Raw genomic sequence first — 19,144 nt, forward strand, 5'->3', positions numbered from 1 at the left:
ATTGATCTCCCATCATTCCTTCTGAGACATAATTCAATAGCGTAAGAGAGCTGGTGTAAAATGTGGTTGTTTTTCAGGCAGCAATGATGGCTGAGGAACTCAAAAAGGAGCAGGATACTAGTGCTCACTTGGAGAGAATGAAGAAGAACATGGAGCAAACCATTAAAGATCTCCAGAAGCGACTGGATGAAGCAGAGCAAATAGCCCTGAAAGGTGGCAAGAAGCAGATCCAGAAACTGGAATCCAGGGTAAGTTTGTGATTAAACTATGGACTAACATCTCCTGCCTTATAGAACTGGGACCAGGAAGGTGCCTTAGGGCTGCCTGGTAAGTTCATAGAGGCCAATAAGGGATACTATGAACGCTTTCCTGTTTCACAAAATGCAGAGTAATTCTTGGAGATATGCTTCCCCTTCATCAACCACTTACAATGAGCTGTCATAGCTCAGCAGATGACCAAGCCCTTGATTAAAAAAAACCCTTAAAAACCAACAAAAACAACTCAAAATAGGGCACAACCAAAAAAAGCCTCTGCAACACTTGCTTCAGTTAAACTTTTTTGGTCTTTGCATATGTCTGCACCTTTGACTGCTGGTGCAGCTTAAATACTTTTATGAAAAAGCAACCAAAATAGGGCACAACACCTAAAACCAGAAAAAGCCTCTGCAACGCTTGCTTCAGTTAAACTTTTTTGGCCTTTGCATATGTCTGCACCTTTGACTGATGGTGGGTGCAGCTTAAATACTTTTATGAAAAAGCAAAATGGAAAAGTTACATTTTGATCTGTTCCTGAAATGTGACACTCTAGAGATGCTGAGAAAATGAACATTTCTTGAACTGCCAACTAAATTATCTGCTGTTTTATATATATATATATATATATATATATGTAGCATAATGGCAAGGGGTTTTTTTTTCTTTCTTGCAGGTTCGTGAGCTGGAGAATGAACTTGAGGCTGAACTCCGTCGCAATTCAGATGCCCAAAAAGGAGCCCGCAAGTTTGAGAGACGCATTAAAGAGCTGACTTACCAGGTATGCTGAGGGCTGTAGTAACCAGTAGGTCACTGGATAGAAATGTGTTCTCCCAAACAGTGTCTGAAGTTGCCTCAGTGTTTCAGTGAAGGATGAAGGGTGGCATTACCCAGAGCTTTCTGATTGTAAGAAGCTTTAGGAATAGGAGGAACATCTCCTTCGGGCTACCATCATCTTGCCTGACTCATTGTGAATACCATTAGAAAGCCTCTGTTGCTGGGATTTGGACAGTTTTAGCACAGTATTAATATGGGGCAGGCTTAGATGACTATTCACTGACATTCACTGCAGGAGAAGAAAGAGCCCAGCTGTCTCTCAGCTGTGCTGATGTTGCTAAAAAGAGCCAGAAGGATTCAGTTGACTCTAATGCATCACTTGGTGTAGGGTTGCCCAGTCCCAGGACTCTGTCACCTACTGCTGAGCAGCAAAGTCTAGTGATGAGCCTCCCGCAGGTTTGCTAACAGCTGTGCTTACTGCTTGGCTCTCAAAAAAAGGTCTTCAGCATAGAGTACTGATCCTTTTGCTTTCAACAGCATTCTTAAGAAGATAATCCCATCCATCTGCTTTAGGAGATTATTTAGCCTCCTACCTGTTGATATACTCTGACTTTTGTATGCAGAGGCTGAAGGTTTTTTCTCAGTGCACAGGCCGAATTAGCTGGTCCTTCTGCTTACGGACTGTAACAGCTTAAACTTGGCTCCTTTTACCAGAAATGCCTCCAAATCAGACTTTAAAATATGCAAATTACATATATTTAGGCCTGCCCATAGTCTGTTTCACTAAATAATGACATGCTCTATAACGACAAGAGTGGTCCCCACCCCTGAGTGAGGAACTCTGTGTGTGCATGTATGTGCACACCTCTGAAAGTATGTGCACATAGATATCTGTGTTTATATATATCTATAGTTATACATATATAAATAGGGACGGGTACTCCCTTTTAGTCCTCAGCATCCAGGCATACATACATCTTCAATCAACCTATAAAAATTTTTCTTACCTATACATAGGGTGATCACAATATGGCTTATTTGTGTTTTGAACTATATGTTTCTAAAAGTATATATATGGCAGCTATGCCTATTTCATTGTGAGAGATGCTTTAGGTCTTTTTACACTGTTAACCAAATTAATGGTGTTATGATGCAGTCAGAAGAAGATAAGAAGAATCTGGCCAGGATGCAAGATCTGATTGACAAGCTACAATTAAAAGTGAAGAGCTACAAGCATCAGGCAGAGGAAGCTGTAAGTAACTATTTGGGCCTTTTTACCTTTGAGAAATTTATTGTCCTAAACCCACAATCTTTAATCCATAGAAGCTCTTAGTACGAATACACATTTTGTGTGTGTATTCATATTTGTATTTATATTCATATAAACCCTGTATGTAGAAACATATAAAATAAAATAGGTAGCATGTGTGTTGATTATATTTAAGGAAAGGTATTCAATTTTATCTTAAGATTGCAGTATAATTTGCAAGGGAAGGGGGGAAGGGAAGGAACACGAAAGATTTTTTTCCTTTTAGTCCCTTAGGAGGCATGTTGAGAATCTCTCATTTCACTTAACATGGAGAGTGCCACTGGAAACATCATCTCTGTAAAACAACAATCTCGGTTCTCCAGGAGGCAAGCGGTTCCTATACAGCCATTGCCTTGTCATGCTGAGCACTTTCCACCCTGCTTGAAACGGAAAGCTTTGTTTCACATGGAAATCATCTGCACTGTTTTCTCTCACCAGGAAGCTCAAGCCAATCTGTACCTTTCCAAGTACAGAAAACAGCAACACGATCTGGATGATGCTGAAGAAAGGGCTGAAATAGCTGAATCTCAAGTTAATAAGCTGAGGAGCAAGTCAAGAGATATTGGCATGAAAAAGGTATGGTTATACCTTATGGGGTAAGTGTGACTGTTTAATATTCAGTAGTGGATGCTATGTATGCAGGAAGATCTGGTACATCTCTTAGAGGAGTGTGGAGTAGAGTAAATTCTTGTTTACTACTTTTATTTTTAGTTTTAGTCTACCCTTTATTTTACCATTTAAGTAAGCCTTTAGGACAGCAATCAGATGCTTAGGCAAAATGAATTCTCTGTCCTCTTGATGTTGTCATCTAATCTCTGTGCTCAGCAGCCAGAAGTTTCCAGAGCTGGTGATTTTGAGAGGTTTTTTTGCAAGGGATATTAAAAAGTTCCATCTTTTTCTCTCTCTGATGATGTAGATTTCTATGTAGGAAATACAGCTTGGGGATTACTGCACTAGCAGATTGGCAGATATTTGAACACTGCTCTTTCAATGATCTTGTATTGATTTGAAGAGCTGGATGGAAAGAAAATACTAGTGATTAGTCACTTAGGTGCTGGGAAGTCATTAGTAATGATGAATATATTTGTGCTATTTCGCACTTGAGCAGAATGGTAGTAGAATAATATTGATGAAACTAAAAGGTGCCTAAGAACTTGCTCTGGAACTGAAAGCAAACCTTTGCATATCTATGCTTGCCTTGTGGCAACCAGGGCAAGTAAGAGTGAGGTTGTTACTTGCAGGAATGATAGAAAAACGAGCTGGGTCACTGCTTTTTCTATTTCATTTGCAAGCAAAACATAAACTTCCATGCTTAATGTCACATAAGTTTCATGGGAGTGACAGCTCCTGAGTCAAGAAAGAGGGGAAAAAAATGTTTCTGTATAATTTTGTTGGTTTTTATCAGACTTGATCCCAACACCTTCCTTCTTCCTTCTGTATCCAGCATTCTGTGGGAGGAAGCACTCCAATTTCTGTTTTTATATTGGACTAATAAAGTCATCTTTGACTGATACAAATGACTGTAGCTCCACCATCTAGAGCAGAGCTACATTAGAACTGCAGATCTAGTCTCTCACACATTTAAGTATGATGGAAGCAGTACTGGAACTGAAGCTCAAAGGAAGTTTTGCAGCTTTTAAAAGTAAAATATTTCCACATATTTTTCTTTAAATTATTCCAGCCCTACAAAAAAAGTGAAAATTCGTGTAAGTTCACAAAGCCATGGCATCACACAGACATTGAAATAGGTAAACCATGAGGGTAATTTTTTAGAATACTGTTAAGAGTTTATTCCCTGTATCTTACTAGTACCCTCTTTCTGCCTCAAATACGCAAAAGTCCTGGAAAAGTGGATGCCCGTTTTTATTAGTCAGGTGCTAGTTTGCCAACACCAGTTCCAGCTCTGGCTTATAGCAGAATATTGTGATGTCAAAAGATGAGCTCAACTGTACACGCATAGGTGTCATCTCTGCAAAAAGGGGCTTGTGACAGCTGTAACTGCCAAGAAACACATTCAGGCAGCAAGTGCTGTCCCAAAAGTCATGACATCTCCTTTGGGGAGAGAAAGGCATTGGAGAGACTACTTTAATTGTGTAGCATTAGAAATACTTTGTCTAGTGCTACTAGTACCCATGTTCCTGGAAACTCTGGGAAGTGTGTGTGATTCAGAATGAACACCACCAGCACGGGGACAAGAAACTTATATTGTTAGCTGAAGTAAGATGGCAAAGGTTGGCTAGATTGGTGATAGTCTATTTCAGATACAAACTGTAACACCAGGGAGCAGAAGCATCAGTGAAGAGAAGCTTTTGTCATTTACTTGTGAACTTCTAAAACTCCCTGAACACTTCCATTTTTAACAGTTGTATACTATCTCAATTGCATTTCAGGTTCATGAAGAGGAATAAGCACAGTCCAAGCTGAGAGATATGAGAAGATGCTTGATATAATCAGGCACCACTGAAAGCAGATGTAGGAAAAAAAAAAAAAAAAAAAGCACTTACAGAAATAAACATCAAGTGAAAATCCAAAGAGACTGTCTAGTGTATTCCATTCATTTCCTTGTGTTTATATTTTGCCAAGCCCCAGGGATCAATAAAATATTACATCTTGCCAACAGCCCACTTCATTATGTTGGAACAAATCCTAATTGGCAGATCGCTGACAAAATCAAAACCAAGGGCAAATCCAGTCATGCTTCACAGCCTCTTGTATTTCATGTGCACATTGTTAAAGCAGCAAAGATTAAACCTGTGCAGGGGGACAACCCTTAAAAGCTGGGATAACCCAGTTTCCATTTGTCCCACCAGCTTGAGTCTGTATAAGTTTTGTAGGAGAGCAGAAAGTAAAGTTTTTCATATTAGCAGTCGGTTTATAAGTTTCCACTACTACCAGCCAAAGGACTTTGCTCGCCAGCTGCAGGACAGACATAGGAGATGCTGTGGAGGGACGTGTCCCATCAGGACTGACTGTGGCTCAGAAATAGGATGTTCTCTTAGATCCTTTCCACTTTTAAATAGGGAAGTTGTCTTTGCTTGAAATTAAAATACTAAATGAAGTGCAAAACAGTAAGTCCTGTCTTTCCCTTTTACTGGGAAAAACCCACCAAAACAATCCCTCAAAACTGAATCTTCTTCTGTGGAAACTTTTTCATTTTCCCTTTAGGATATTCAGGTTCCAATTTTTCTTGCTGACTCCTCACATGGAAGTGTTAATTTACTTACTTTTTTTTTTTTTTTCTGTCAGTTCAGTTGTTTGTTACTGTTGCTCAAATGATCATATTTCCATGTGGCTCTTACTGAATTACACTGGGGAAGTTGAAGGAACTCTTTGTTCTCTTCGGCAGCAATCTCAGTGGCATCTGTGTTTGCAGAGAGGGATTTTCTTCTGGTATGTGGTCTTCTGCATTTCTAGTCAAAACAAAAATGTTTCTAAGAACTACTGACGTGTAAAATTAATCCTCTAGTGGGAACAGAACAGGACACACTCACTATAAAGACAAGTCAGTATTTTACATTTTGTCCTGGTTTTTAGCTGGGACAGAGCTGGGTTTCTTTTCAGTAACAAGAACAGCGCTGGGGTTTGGTTTCACCATGCGATTTGTTATGATGGGATTTGTTATGAGAAAAACATTGATAACGTACCAGTGTTTTTATTTGTCACTGGACGTCGAAGGACTTCATATTTTGCTAGTCTACAAGTGCAAGGTCTGGGGCGTGGGCAATGAATATTTAAATTAATAAACTAGATTGCCATTTGAATATGCCAATAGGATATTCCATATCATATAACATCATGTTCATTATATTAATGAGAGTCTCTCTCTCTCTCTCTCTCTCTTTCTCTTGCTCTCTCTGGCTTTCACTCGGGCTCTCTCTCTTCTGGGATTGCAATTTTAACTTTGCTCTTCTATATTACTATATTTTTATTATTATCATTATTGTTTTAAGTGTTATTTAATTTCAACTATTAAATTGTTCTTATCTCAACCTACGAGTCTCCTCACCCTCACCCCCCCCCAGTTCTCTCCCCTATCCTCTGAGGAGGGAGGGGAGTGAGCAAGCAGCTGTGTTTGGCTGCCAGCCAAGTGAAACCACCACACATTTTAACATTAGCTGAGTAAAATAAGCATCCACATAACAGTACAGAAACATTCCTGTTTCTTCCATCTAGTGCTCCATCAATGTAACTGGAGCTGAGTGAACCTGTAAGCTGGTCCACTTCCTCTGATTATGATACGTTAAGCGTCTCAACAGGTCCCAAGATAAATTAATGTTACTTAAATTGTTTAAACTAAACAGCTGCATCTCAAAAGTATGTTATAATCTCTAAAGCATCTTAGCATTAACATTAACTAATAAGAAGCATGCAAATGATTCTCTAAGTGAGAGAAAAAATGATAAAAGACTGAGAATAATTTTTGAGTTTTCTTTCTGGTGTGTTCTTGTTAAACCTCATGCTAACCATTGTAAAATGTCTCCTGAAGTTTAACAAATCCAGGTTGTGACAAAATTTTAAAGCCCAAGGTGTTTGAAGGTATAGCTCTCCATGGATAGGGCTGTACTGTCAGACATGGAAAGATGTACCCTAAGGACTAAGAACTAGAGTACATTTTTTAAGGGTACTCACCACAAATGCAGAGGAAGGAGACAGAATACTGTAATACAGAGCCAGCCTATTACAAATGCACAAGAATAAAATGTATCCACTTGAAGATGCTGTATGCTAGTAAATAGGAGGGATGTGTGGAGAGATGAGATCAGGGACCATATGGTTATAGCAGCCTCCTAAACAAAGTGAGTAGTATAACTTTTCAGAGTGGATTTTTGGTGAGCTTTGACGTTGGATATAATTGAAATAGTAATTTGAACCCTAATGAAGACTAGGTATGTGCATCGTTTGAGGAACATCATGTTTTAGTTTGGGGGTTTTTTTGGTCTTAAACACAAGTGAGAGAAAATGAACCAGTTTGATTGTTTCTAAAGCAAATTATCAGAAAATATTTGTGAAGGGTAACCAACTTTTTCATCTTTTTATAGAGCACAGGTGAGCATCTGGTCAAGGGAAGGTCATGTTAACATTGTTACAACCAAAATACTATTCATGGGTGTACCAAAGAGGGCCTCTGGGCATAGAAAACAGCAAGAATGAGGACAATTTATTTATGCAGAAACTTATCATCCTATATTTTCAGTATTTTTTGTATGCTTTAACCCATGAAAATCAAATTTATGTTTTAGAGAAACATTCAAGGTCTGGATTTAAGCTTAATAGTACCCTTAAAAATAAATGCCCTAATGTTTGTACATACCTTGAACAAGATGCAGAGACAGACTCCTACCGTCACCAGTGCAACGATCACTCCTAGCACAATTTTCCCAGTGTTACCTGAATTTTCTTTAAAAATACAAATTCCAAAGAGTTTAACGGAAGTGCTTTATATCACAAATTAATGTTCACTATTGTTCAGTAAGTATACCAAAGCTATGATTTTTTTGTCTTATTTATAATCTTAAAGTCTATGATTTAAGGAGAACATCTCAGTTTCTTTTTAATGTTACTAACAGAACAACATTCAAGTAACTTGATCCATACTATAAGACTTTAAAGTGATACTTTAAAGCCTTAAGTGTGAATAGTTGAAAGCAGATTATTTTACTTAATTGTGCTGATACAAAAATTCCATGTGTGCTCCTGTAATATGATTTGACAACTTCTCAATATAAGTCCTATTTAAAGACAATCAACTGCCGAGTATGATAAACACTGCCTCCAGGCACAGCACTCAGTGCCATTAATGGTATTGCTGCTTTCCAGTAGAACAACCCAGTAAGTGTTACCCAGCCTGGATCACAGATTTTATTATTTCTGTTCCAAAATCTTTGCAACTTTCATCTAAAACATCTCCCAACTTCATGATGTAACCATGCAGTCCAGGTGGGCACAAGAAGCAGCAGACCTTCAGGTGGGCAGTAACAACAGATTCCACAGGAGGTAAGAGCCCACCTAGCAGAAAAGTCTGCATGGTACCAAGTGTCTCATTACTCCAGTGAATTTAAACAATGTGAGAACACTCAGACCCAGAGGAATCATTCCTTTAAGTATGGTTCTTCTTCTTCAGGCTTCCTTTCCACTGCTGCATCTTGTCTAAAGAATTTGAAAAATTCTGTACTCCTCTAGAATCTCCCTAAGGTTGCCTGGCAAACAGTTAAAAAATGAGAACTGCCAAAAACAGAGCATTTAATCTAGTCATTGCCTTTAGCTTGGCTCTGTCACCACATGCAGACCTGTGTTCACATCTTGTCAGTTCCTTTGGCAGAGCAGCTTTAAGCTGTGACTTTTCTCTACACAGTAGACGGCCTCCAAAATGATTGTAAATTCATCCCATTTTTCCCCTTAAAAGCCTCCTTTTCACAGAATTGTAGTGGTTGGAAAAGACCTTTAAGATCACCGAGTCCAACCATAAACCCAACACAATCAATTCCACCTCTAAACCATGTCCCTAAGCACCCCATCTACCCATCTTTTAAATACCACCAGGGAAGGTTGGAAATCTTTCTGACAGTTGAGCAGGTGATGTGCTATGACCACTACCCAACATACTGATCCCTTGTTCCCTTACGCCCTACTGTCTCCATCTGCTTATCTGCTTTCAGCCTGTGCTGCCACAAAGATGGCAATATCTCTGGTAAGTGTCTTCTCTGTTCTCTATAATGTATTTCTGGTCCACAAGTAGGAAAATTCTGTGAGCAGTGCAGTAATTTAGCCACTAAAGAGGGGATTTGTATCACCTATGGCTATTTTAAGATCCATCAGCAGACAGCACCTAGAGAAAGTGATTTGTAGAGGATGATCCAGATCATATTTGGATTGGAGAGGTGCATGTGTCTGTCTCCAGTAAATGTACAGGGAGACTGACAAACTTGTGTGCATAAGTTAGCAGCACTAGTTAGGTGTGTAACTCCTTGGAGGTTTTCAATGCTCTCCACTTCAGAGCCACAATATTAAGTTTACAGGACAAGATCATGCTGGAATTTGATCTGCAAGGAAGTGTGTTTGTCTCACTTAACCGTTTTCTTTAATCTAACTCCCCTCCTTCAGATCACAATATAGCTCCTGCCATTTAAAATACACCTTACATTCAGTTTTCAGACTGAAACTAAATTATCACGGGGAAGGGGGGTGAAAAGAAGACAAAAATATGCAGTTATAATTAATTCTAGCCCATTTTCTGCTATGTTGCCTCTATTTTTCATGTCCTACTGGCTTGTTTCCACCCAACCAACCAAATGAGGTGCCCTATATTAGTTTTCAGTCTTTTAGGTGATTGTATTTAATTGCATAAAATGCCTGTGTGCTACTGTTTGAATGGGTTTTTTGTTCCTCCCGTTGGACTGAGATTTAAGGAGGCTGCATCCCAAACAGCATATTATTTTTTTAACAAATCTGTAATTTGTTTGCACTATAATTTTAGAAAACTGGAGTAAATTTTTTTAAACCTTCAATATGAGTTTTCAATAGCTAGAAAAGTTAAACAGTAAGTCTCCTTGAAACTGGAGACAATGAAAAAACTGTAACTAAGACTTCACAGCTGGAAATTTACTACAGTTCATAAAAATGCAGGCATGCATGTAAACATATATATCCCCAGGTCTAAAAAAAACCCGCCTGCTGTGTAGAATTAAAGCTTTGAAAATAGCAACTGTGTCCCCTCGGCAACAAGTTTTCTCCTGCAGGCACATTTATACCACATCTTTGAGTTTATCTTCATCTCCCTGCTACTTTTAAAGACAGTATTTGCTATTAGAGGAGCATTTAGGACATGATTCTGAGAGTTCCCCTGTGCCCTCACCTCTGAGGGCTGCTCAGCCACCAATTTTGATACCTTTGCCACAACAAGCTGCCAATTGAAAAAAAAAAAAGAAAAAAGAAAAAAAAAAAGAAACTTCAAGTCTTTAAAATACATCTTCAGTAACTTTTTTTTTTCTGGGATAACAATAATAAAATATCTCTCCCGCTCATCTGTACTAATTACACAAGATGATTTTTCTCAGTATTTTACAGAGTTCTGATTGACCCTTTGGCTCTGCATTCACCTCACCGGTCCCCGTTCTCCAAATAATTCAAAGAGTGGCAACTCACCAACTTGCAAAGTTCTCACAGTAAGTTTTGTGTAGTGAGGTGTTGAAATATTACACAGATATTCTCCACTGTCGCTCGCAGTAAGATCACGAATCATCAGTGAAAAGTCATTTTGGTTAATCTGGACTCGAGGTTGGTAAGAGTGAGATGTACCATTGAAGGAGGCCAGGTCTGAGATCACTGCATTTCCGTGTAAAGTCCAGACAACACTGAAACCCTCAGTGTTTGCAGTGTAATTGCTGAATTCACAAGGAATTGCAGTGCTACTTCCTTCCACGTTAGACAGCCGGTCTGAAACAGATAATTGAAGAACCCTCTGCAATTATATGTTTTAAAAATACTATGAAAGTTATTTAGACTTTTTCTGATTTTTTTCTGAAGTCTGATACTACCGTGGACAAATATAAAAACATATTTCGCTATTTTAATAGCATATTCAAACATCACAATATGCTTCTAGAAGCATCTGAAGATTTTAAAACCAAATCTATCTTACATAATTTTAAAAAAATCTAATTGGTATTAGCTATACTTAGGAAAATTATCTTGTTTTCATTTGCCTAGTTCTCCTCTAATTGGGGAGCTCATTAATAAAAGTGATTCAGCCTAATCTAAGTTACTGTGTAAAGTAGCATGAAATCCCACACGTTGGGAGCAGGGAGAAAATGTAACTAATCAGATACCTGCACATTCAAAGCAAAAGGGTAAAGCTGTTACAATATAATTCAATTAAAAGAATAAAAAGATTGTATTTACTTAGAAATAACTTTCAGCTATGGTGAATTTAAGTACTTTACCTGTCTGAAACACTTAGAATTAACGAATAGCTTTTAAAAAAAGGAAGGGGAAGGAAAAAGCAGGTAAATGGAACTAATAGCTAATGTATAAAATACTCATATAAGGCAAATTAATATCGTAGCACAACTATCAATTTGACAGCAGGGATTTGCTGCAAAGGAAGGGAAAAAAAAGAGGCGGTTGTGGTGGCTGGCAGTCTGCTGGAGAGGAAACTAATACATTATTTTGACATGGTATAACCACGCTGGGTTTTGGTGTGGATCTGAATGCACAGAATGGGGCTGAAAACCATAAGGACACTGCTATTATATAAGGAAAAAAATAGTATATTTAAAAAATGTTCCAGTGAGACGATAGACGGACACAGGGAAACTTGAACAAAACTGTTGTGAAATGTACCTTTTTCTCTTGTGGATCAGATGGATAAATTAACAAAATATAGACACTTATAGTGCACTTGTTACCTACCGTGACACCAAACTTGAAACCTTCCATAGCTGTAAACTATGGGATGTAAATTAAAATCTGCACTTTTGTTCTGAAGCATATGCAGGGGATTAGGAACTGAGTGTATCTGGGTACACTTCAGAGGAAAATCAGGGCAATAGGAGCAGCCATGCACGTCTCACAAGAGAATTGCTCTTGCATTGCTCTCAATCCAATTAAAAATATTTCCTAAGAAATAGCAGGGGTTGAAAAGTACCAGTTACTTACTTGAACTGAATTTCCAGTGAAATTCAGGAGGAGGACAGAACAGCAAGTTGAAATGTCATAGTTCTATTTTGCCTTAACTAACAAAATGAGGGGCTGTGTGCCCAAACGCAAGCAGTGCTTGCTGCTCCCCACTCCCATGCCCCCCCAGCACTGAGCCTGGGTACTTAAGAATGCACTTGAGCAGAAGTACAGAGAAAGGACCAAACAGTACTGAAAAAACTCTCACAAAAGATGGGGAATGGACTGAGTAAGGAGCACAGGCATCTAGAGCACCAGGCAAATGTTCCCCTCCCTCATATAACCCACAGGTTCACTAAGGTTTCCGTGTATTTTGTCCAAGTTCATTCTTTTATTTGATAAAGTGTAAAGGTTGATTTTTATACACCTCTTGAAATGTGAAACTGATACAGAAAAACTGTTCAGAGTAAAGCTAACTTACAGAAGTGTGAGTTACCCCCCCCTTACCCCTACTTCTTGGATGTGTGCTGTCTTGTAATTTTAGCAGATGAGTTTCAAAGAGGAAGGCACATCCTTTTGCACCATGCCATATCTGTGTTGCCCCACTGCAGAAATATTGTATTTAATTTGGCTCTGAAACCAGCTGTGACATTCCATAATGATGTAGGAAGATATTTTCTTTCATTCCTACCTTGCATTTTCCATTCAGCAGTCCACTCTTCATGAGGGAGACGAATATTACAGTAATAAGGATCAGTTGTGTTTATAATGTTCTGGTCACTTCTAAGAGAATAGAGAACTCCAACCCTGGCTTCCTCCTGCTCTGTTTCTTGGATAGACGTATTGCCTTGTACCCAAGATATATGTGGTGCTGGGTAAGTGAGAAAGGCATAGCACTTCAGCATCCTTTTTGTGTCTGTTTTATGATATTCCAGTGCAAAATGAGAGGAAACTGTAGATTAAAAAACAAAACAAAACTTTCAAAATCCTTTTTAACTTGAAGTGATTGGTCTTTTGAAATAACACTGTAGAGAATAAACATAACTGAGAACAAAATTTAATCTGTGTTTGATTTCAATAGAAAGCATAGCATCATTTATGGTCAGTGTCAGGGTCTGTACTGTTCTGAGAAGCCACATAATGTTTTGAAACTCAAGTATACTACCTAATTACCCCTTTGAAATCACGGTGCAGTAGGTTATGAGAACAAATGCTGCACTGTAATTTTTCAAGTCATGTTACAACATTTCACCAGAGAAAATTAATTGCTTGATAACACCATCAGACCTAGAAGGTGCTCTATAGGGTTGGAGGATTTTGATTTATTGTGAGAAATAACATGCAAAAATCTGTTGGTGTAATCCCATTTCCATTGGTGTGATCCAAGCACTTTTGATGTCTTACTGACCTCTTACACGCAGTGTGACTTCCACTTCTGTTTTATTTTGCTGTGTTCCCACATAGCAACTATAAGGGCCCTCATCAGTCAAGGTCAAGTTACTAAGTTTCAAGGAGGCGTTTCCACTAGGAATGTTCTCATGGAAAAGGTGTGTTCTGTGTCTATAATCTGGGTCTTGTCTTTTCAGCTGATCACTCTGGTAGTAGTAGCTGTGCACACTTTTGTCCCCTTTCTTCCAGTAAATTACTTCATCATCTCCAGGTGGGAAAGAACAAGGGAGGATGCAGTCCTTGGAAAACAGCCCTGTTACTGTTTCCTGTTCTGTAAAACCTAAAGCCCGTAATACAAATGAGTAAGTTAAATCTGGCCTACAAGTTTATTTCTGCCCCTCCTTATCCCTGACAAAAAAATGCTCAGGCAGGCAGCACATTCTTACCCAATGTGCCAGTGGCTCTTTCACAGATTTTCTGCAGCTCCAGTCTCTGGGACAGCAATGGTCTTCATTTGGTTTAATCAATATTAGAACGCAGCACTCTCATCTTTGAGTTCATAACCAGTTTAAGCAGATATCCCAAGTAAGCACCTACATACTCAAATCAGCACACTGCCACCTTAGCATCAGAGCTTTGAAAGCATTACTTTCAATCTCAAAGTGTGTTGAGCTGCAGCTTGCTACTCACTAAAATGCTGCAATGACCCAGGTTACCAATAACCTCACATAGCGCCAAGCGGTTGTACCGTCACAGAAATAAAGGGCACAATGGTGCAACTGACAGGAAATTCTTGAAACAGCATCACTAGCACAGAAGGTGTTAGGGAGCTCTGTCCCAGCCCCTGGAGGTCATTAAGGTCTGGGTTCCTCAAAATTAATTCACTCAAGTGGTAGCATCTGATTGCTGTTAGCATTAAATTTAGGCCTTGCTGGCATAAAAGAACATTTTAAAATTAATCTTTTTAACTGCATTAACTTAGCATTGTTGTATGGACCTTCTTGGCCAAGGTCAGACAACCTCTTAGGCTGGTAGCAAGTGCCTGTCTGCAGCTGTTTTCTCTGAAGTTTTGATGCCCTCTCCAGCTCATCTGGCAAGGCGACCCAGATGACTTTTCCTCAGCCTTCTCAGTGAAAATTCAACCAATGTACTTCAAACAATTTTCAGGACAAACTGACAAGTACTGCCTGCTGAGCAGTCACACAATGCACTCCACCAGCCAAGCTGTGGGACAGAAATGTGGGCAGGGAACAGTATGGGTGCTCAATGTGTTCAATGTCCTTGGCCATCCATGCAGCCATCTTCCAAACAGTCATGTTTTACTTTGGTAATCTTTTACATTACCCCAGATCGATTCTTTACCATTAATACAGCATTTGAATTAATTCCCCACTATAAAAAAATAAGTAATAATTGTCTTCTTTATTATGTTTCATAAGCAATAGAGCTAAAACCTACCCCAAAATGTAGCACCTATGTGGAATAAATAGATGAGAAGAGATGGTATTTTCTCTCCCTTCATGTCTTCTTTGGTTCATAGTAGACTCACGTCAAACTGACAACTTAAAGGAAGGGAGAAAATCTGTTTAAATGCAGGTAAAAGACGTATCCTAATTGTATGATTTCCTTTGTACAGCTTATTAAGAACTGTAGGCTTTTGTATGATGTTTTTTGTTTGTAACAATCTTGGTCCAGATTTTTGGCCTTAAGGTCATTACATAATATGATACATTTCATAATGGTTGACAGCGTCTCATTACCATGTAATCCTTTGCAGACCGATACTTCTTTTTATTTTTAATAAATAGAAAGTATTTGCCCTCAGTGTTCTTACAGGTCTAGGAAACATTAATCTTCATTCATGAAGAGGATACCAAGGAAAAATGGCCAAGTGCCATTTCCAAAAGGATATAAGATGTCCCTTGTCAAGCCAGGTTTTTCTATTCAGGTTTAGCCAGCCTTGCTAGCCAGTTCTCTCAGTACCAATGAATAATTTTGACTGGTGTGTGTCACTGTATTTGTGGTGGGTATGAATCTTGCATCCCAATGATTTTTGCATGTTACTTCTTTTGTAAAGCTAGTGTGATTATTTTATGTATTCTCACTTTTCTGTTAGGGAAAAAAAACAAGAGAGGAGCATAAAATGTTAAACCTGAGACAGAGATGATGCAAGAGTAAAACAAACACATATATTTTTCCATGTTAGCAGCAATTACCAGTATCTGCCACCTTTTCCTCCTTGCCTTGGCAAGAGGTGTACATCATGTCTTATGGGATCTTTTGCTCGTTTGTCCATCACTTCCAACTTGATTAATACAATATACTGTGCTTGATGTTTGAATTTCAGAAACTGAAATCAATGCTAAATTTCCCTAGCAAGTGATCTGCCACGTTTAATAGACAGGCTGTGCAGTTTGGCAGTGATGCTCTGAGAGTAACATGGTTCCACCAGTACCCCTGCGATGCCTTTGGGGGCTGCGTTAAGGAGTGAAGCCTGGACAGCGCAGGCTGCCTCGCATCTTCTAGCTGTACCCCATAACACCAAACTGAAATGCAGAACTGGAACTGGTTACCTGAAAATTTTCATGTTCAGCACAAATGTTAGCTTAGGATCTTCCCACTGTAGTGTGTTGAGAAAAATGTTTGTTGGTCTGCAGAAAAACCTGAGGAGTGCAAGCTCTGGCCAGTCTTCTTTTCAGCAGGTCTGGGGTCTTACAGGCATAAAGTGTCTGTATGTTGATAGAGTCACTGCAAAGTACTGAATAAACATGCTTCTCCTCTTTGTTACAGACCTAAATGGCATAACCAAGAAATCACACCCTAAGGCTTTGTAGTGAAATATCAATACAATATTATTCATACAGACAGCGTACAACCAGAATTAACATCACTATAGTCATGTCTGTTACCAATGTTTTCAGGAGAATTATTTCCTACAGAACCACCATAGGCTCAGTTGGGCAACAGCTTAGCAAGGCTTTCTGAAAGCAAGGCAAGGCACTAAAATGCATCTTCCAAGACATATCAGAGAAGTCAATTGCTGAACAGCTCAGTCAGTGGTAGGGGCAACACTGCACTTGCTTTGGCCACTAAAGGAAATGAAACCATCCTGCATCATCTGTTAACTTTGCATTCGATCCCAACCCTGATCAGAGCACTGCCCTAGCACACAGGCATCAGGATCAATCCCTGCTCACTGAACTTTACCCTGTGACCCACTTTGAGAGCAGCCATGCATACTGTAATATTCTCCTAACCTTGTCAAACAGAAGCTATTTATTCCTTAATAAAAAGGATTCTGAATAATTCCTTTTCAAGAAATAACAACAGCACATTTCAGGCACACACACACACACACTTACGAGGACTGGAAATAACAAGTTTTACCAATAAGCAAACAAGGAAAATGAATGTGTAAAGTTCCAAAAAACCCACGTTAATCACATACTGCTAAAATCTCATACTAGCCACAATCACTGAATCACAGAATTTTAGGGACTGGAAGGGATGATACTAGCCACAGTGATACTAGCTTTCCAGAAATTCCTCACTGAAGCTTCAGGTGGCATTTTCTGTAGTAGAAAAAGGAATTAATTCTCTGCCTCCCTCCAGTGAAACTCTTATGACCTAAATGCTAACTCCATACTTCAGTTTTTGAGAAATATTCCCAAAAGAAGATTCCTACATTCTAAACATCTAAAATGGCCTTAGGAAGTAGACCAAAAATACTGTGTTTTACGTCAATATACACACATCATATTCCCCACCTCCCCCATCCTGTACATTTATAACACCATAGAGCTGTTACAAGCATGTCAGGGATTTTTACCTCTGCTTATTTCACAGGTAGACAAATCAGAGTCTTGTTGTTTCAGGTGTTTCTTGCAGGCAGGGTTTATGTATCTATAAAAATAAAATTAATATGCAGCTCTCCCGAAACCGTGGCACTTTGCCTCTTCCCAGATCCTTTCACGGCCACGCCTACACGTACATACCAGAGCTGAAGAATTTGTCATGCAAGTTCATTCCTCTCCCACAAGTGAAAGCACTTTCTGTAGCACAAATCATGTTTAAATACATGTGAAACTTCCACACCTTTTCTGCTGAATTCTCCCTCTTTGGGCTTAAAAAACTTTTTCCCATTTCTTTTGTCTGGCTTTGTTGAACAAACTCCTTAATGAGAACTCCTGCAAGCTGTAACTGAGTGACAGAAGAAATCAGTTATCGTCAGAAAAGTGATTTCTACAGCAGTGGTGATGCTGCCTGGGACATTTCACAGAATCACAGAATGGTTGGGGTTGGAAGGGACCTCAGGAGATCATCCAGTCCAACCCCCTGCCAAAGCAGGTTCCCTACAACAAGTTGCACAGGAAAGTGTCCAGGCGGGTTTGGAACATCTCCAGAGATGGAGACTCCACACCCTCTCTGGGCAGCCTGTTCCAGTGCTCCATCACCCTCCCTTAGCAGAGTTAAGAAGTTTTTCCTTAAATTTGTCTGGAACTCGCGGTGTTCCAGCTTTTGCCCATTGCCCCTTGTCCTGTCACCGGGCAATGTGAGAGGGTGAGCACCGCAGAGCTGCAGTAGAGACTGGCTAAGGCAGAGCGTAGGAACCGGACACAGGCAGCCAGGTAAAGTCTGTATGGGCACAGGACAATGAGAACATAAGATACAAATTACCCCAACACTCTTTTCAGAAAGCTGGTAATATGAAATGAGACCAGTACGTGCCTTGGGCTGTCTGCAGGGTTAGTTAATTATTTTCTAACAGTATTTCACTAGTGCTTCATTTTCTCTGGACAATTCAAGCCTTGTGTCTGCTATTTGTTTTCCAGTAGAAGAAACTGATAAAACAACTGAAGTATTTCAGGAAAGAGAGCTTACAAAAAAAACCAAACAAAACGCAGGAACAAGGGGAGAGGAAGCAGTGTCTGTCCTCAAAGGTGCCAGCTGGTGTTACCAGCACACAGGTGAGCTGTGTTTCCTGCATTTCTGGGAGAACCAGCTTCCCCACCACCCTGCAGCGGTTCCCACTGGTAATTGTGGCTGATTTCCTCTGCCCACAGGACTGAGTTTTCCCTACCTCCATCTGTGAACTACCCCACCTCAGGCCATGACCTTTGCTAGCAGTGATTGAGATACCAAAAGAACATCCCCTTCTGCTTCAACAACTTGAGGTGGAAAGACAGTTACACACCAGTTAGTCCCAGTCAAGTGCATAGTCTAAAATAGAGAACGGGAATTTTGAGGGGCTTAATCTTTGCAATAGGATAGATAAGGCAGTGACGTTAGAATAAACAAGCTTTGTGGAGAGAGAAGTGGTGTAAACAGCCCAGAAGATGAACTGAATACGCGCAAAAGAAACGTTCAGCTGAAGGGCACAGTGACAAAAGTTCCAAAGAGCACCAGGGGATGCCTGAAGACCACCAGTTGGCATGCAAAAAGGACACTGACATATATTAATGAGTCCTGGGAAGTGTAATGAATATTTATTGGGAAAGTAATGAATATGTATGTTTTGGTAGTATAAAGGTTTTGTAGAGAGACGAGTCGGTGTGCAGGATAGGAGGATCGATCCCCCGTTCATCAGGCGCTGCAGTGAAGAACACCTGCTTCTGAAGACTACATTGGGGTTAAGCAGTTCATTCCCGGTTTCGGTGACGCTGTCGGTGGGCACAGTTGCTGCCTCGCCTCTGCCTGCAACGGTGGAACGTGTTCGCAGCTTTGTGTGACATCGGGTAAACGTGTAACTGAGGCCCCAACCCCGGGCTTGCACGCACAGCCCAAGGCTGAGCCACTCTCCAGAGG

At 39.7% G+C, this 19,144-nt stretch overlaps 2 protein-coding genes across 2 annotated transcripts in view; one reads left to right on the top strand and one right to left on the bottom strand.

Moving 5' to 3' along the window:
- LOC104529176 (myosin heavy chain, cardiac muscle isoform) overlaps window positions 1-4,866 on the top strand; it is a 44,560-nt gene extending 39,694 nt beyond the window's left edge. Inside the window, exons 38-42 of the mRNA XM_010173392.1 lie at window positions 78-248; window positions 929-1,033; window positions 2,186-2,281; window positions 2,777-2,914; window positions 4,729-4,866. Coding sequence (XP_010171694.1) covers window positions 78-248; window positions 929-1,033; window positions 2,186-2,281; window positions 2,777-2,914; window positions 4,729-4,746 — 528 coding nt within the window. The 3' untranslated portion in view covers window positions 4,747-4,866. The remainder of the gene's footprint in view (window positions 1-77; window positions 249-928; window positions 1,034-2,185; window positions 2,282-2,776; window positions 2,915-4,728) is intronic.
- Window positions 4,867-6,797: 1,931 nt separating this feature from the next.
- Window positions 6,798-14,861, bottom strand: HHLA2 (HHLA2 member of B7 family). The gene is made up of 6 exons (XM_029086325.1): window positions 14,798-14,861; window positions 13,359-13,670; window positions 12,642-12,902; window positions 10,481-10,771; window positions 7,650-7,735; window positions 6,798-6,818 (listed from the first exon to the last, which is right to left on the bottom strand). Exons 1-6 carry the CDS (start codon window positions 14,859-14,861, stop codon window positions 6,798-6,800), a joined length of 1,035 nt encoding a protein of 344 aa, XP_028942158.1.
- Window positions 14,862-19,144: the final 4,283 nt, after the last annotated feature.

Source organism: Antrostomus carolinensis, unplaced genomic scaffold (assembly GCF_000700745.2).
Source record: "Antrostomus carolinensis isolate BGI_N321 unplaced genomic scaffold, ASM70074v2 scaffold1318, whole genome shotgun sequence".
In the NCBI taxonomy this organism is placed as follows: Eukaryota; Metazoa; Chordata; class Aves; order Caprimulgiformes; family Caprimulgidae; genus Antrostomus; species Antrostomus carolinensis.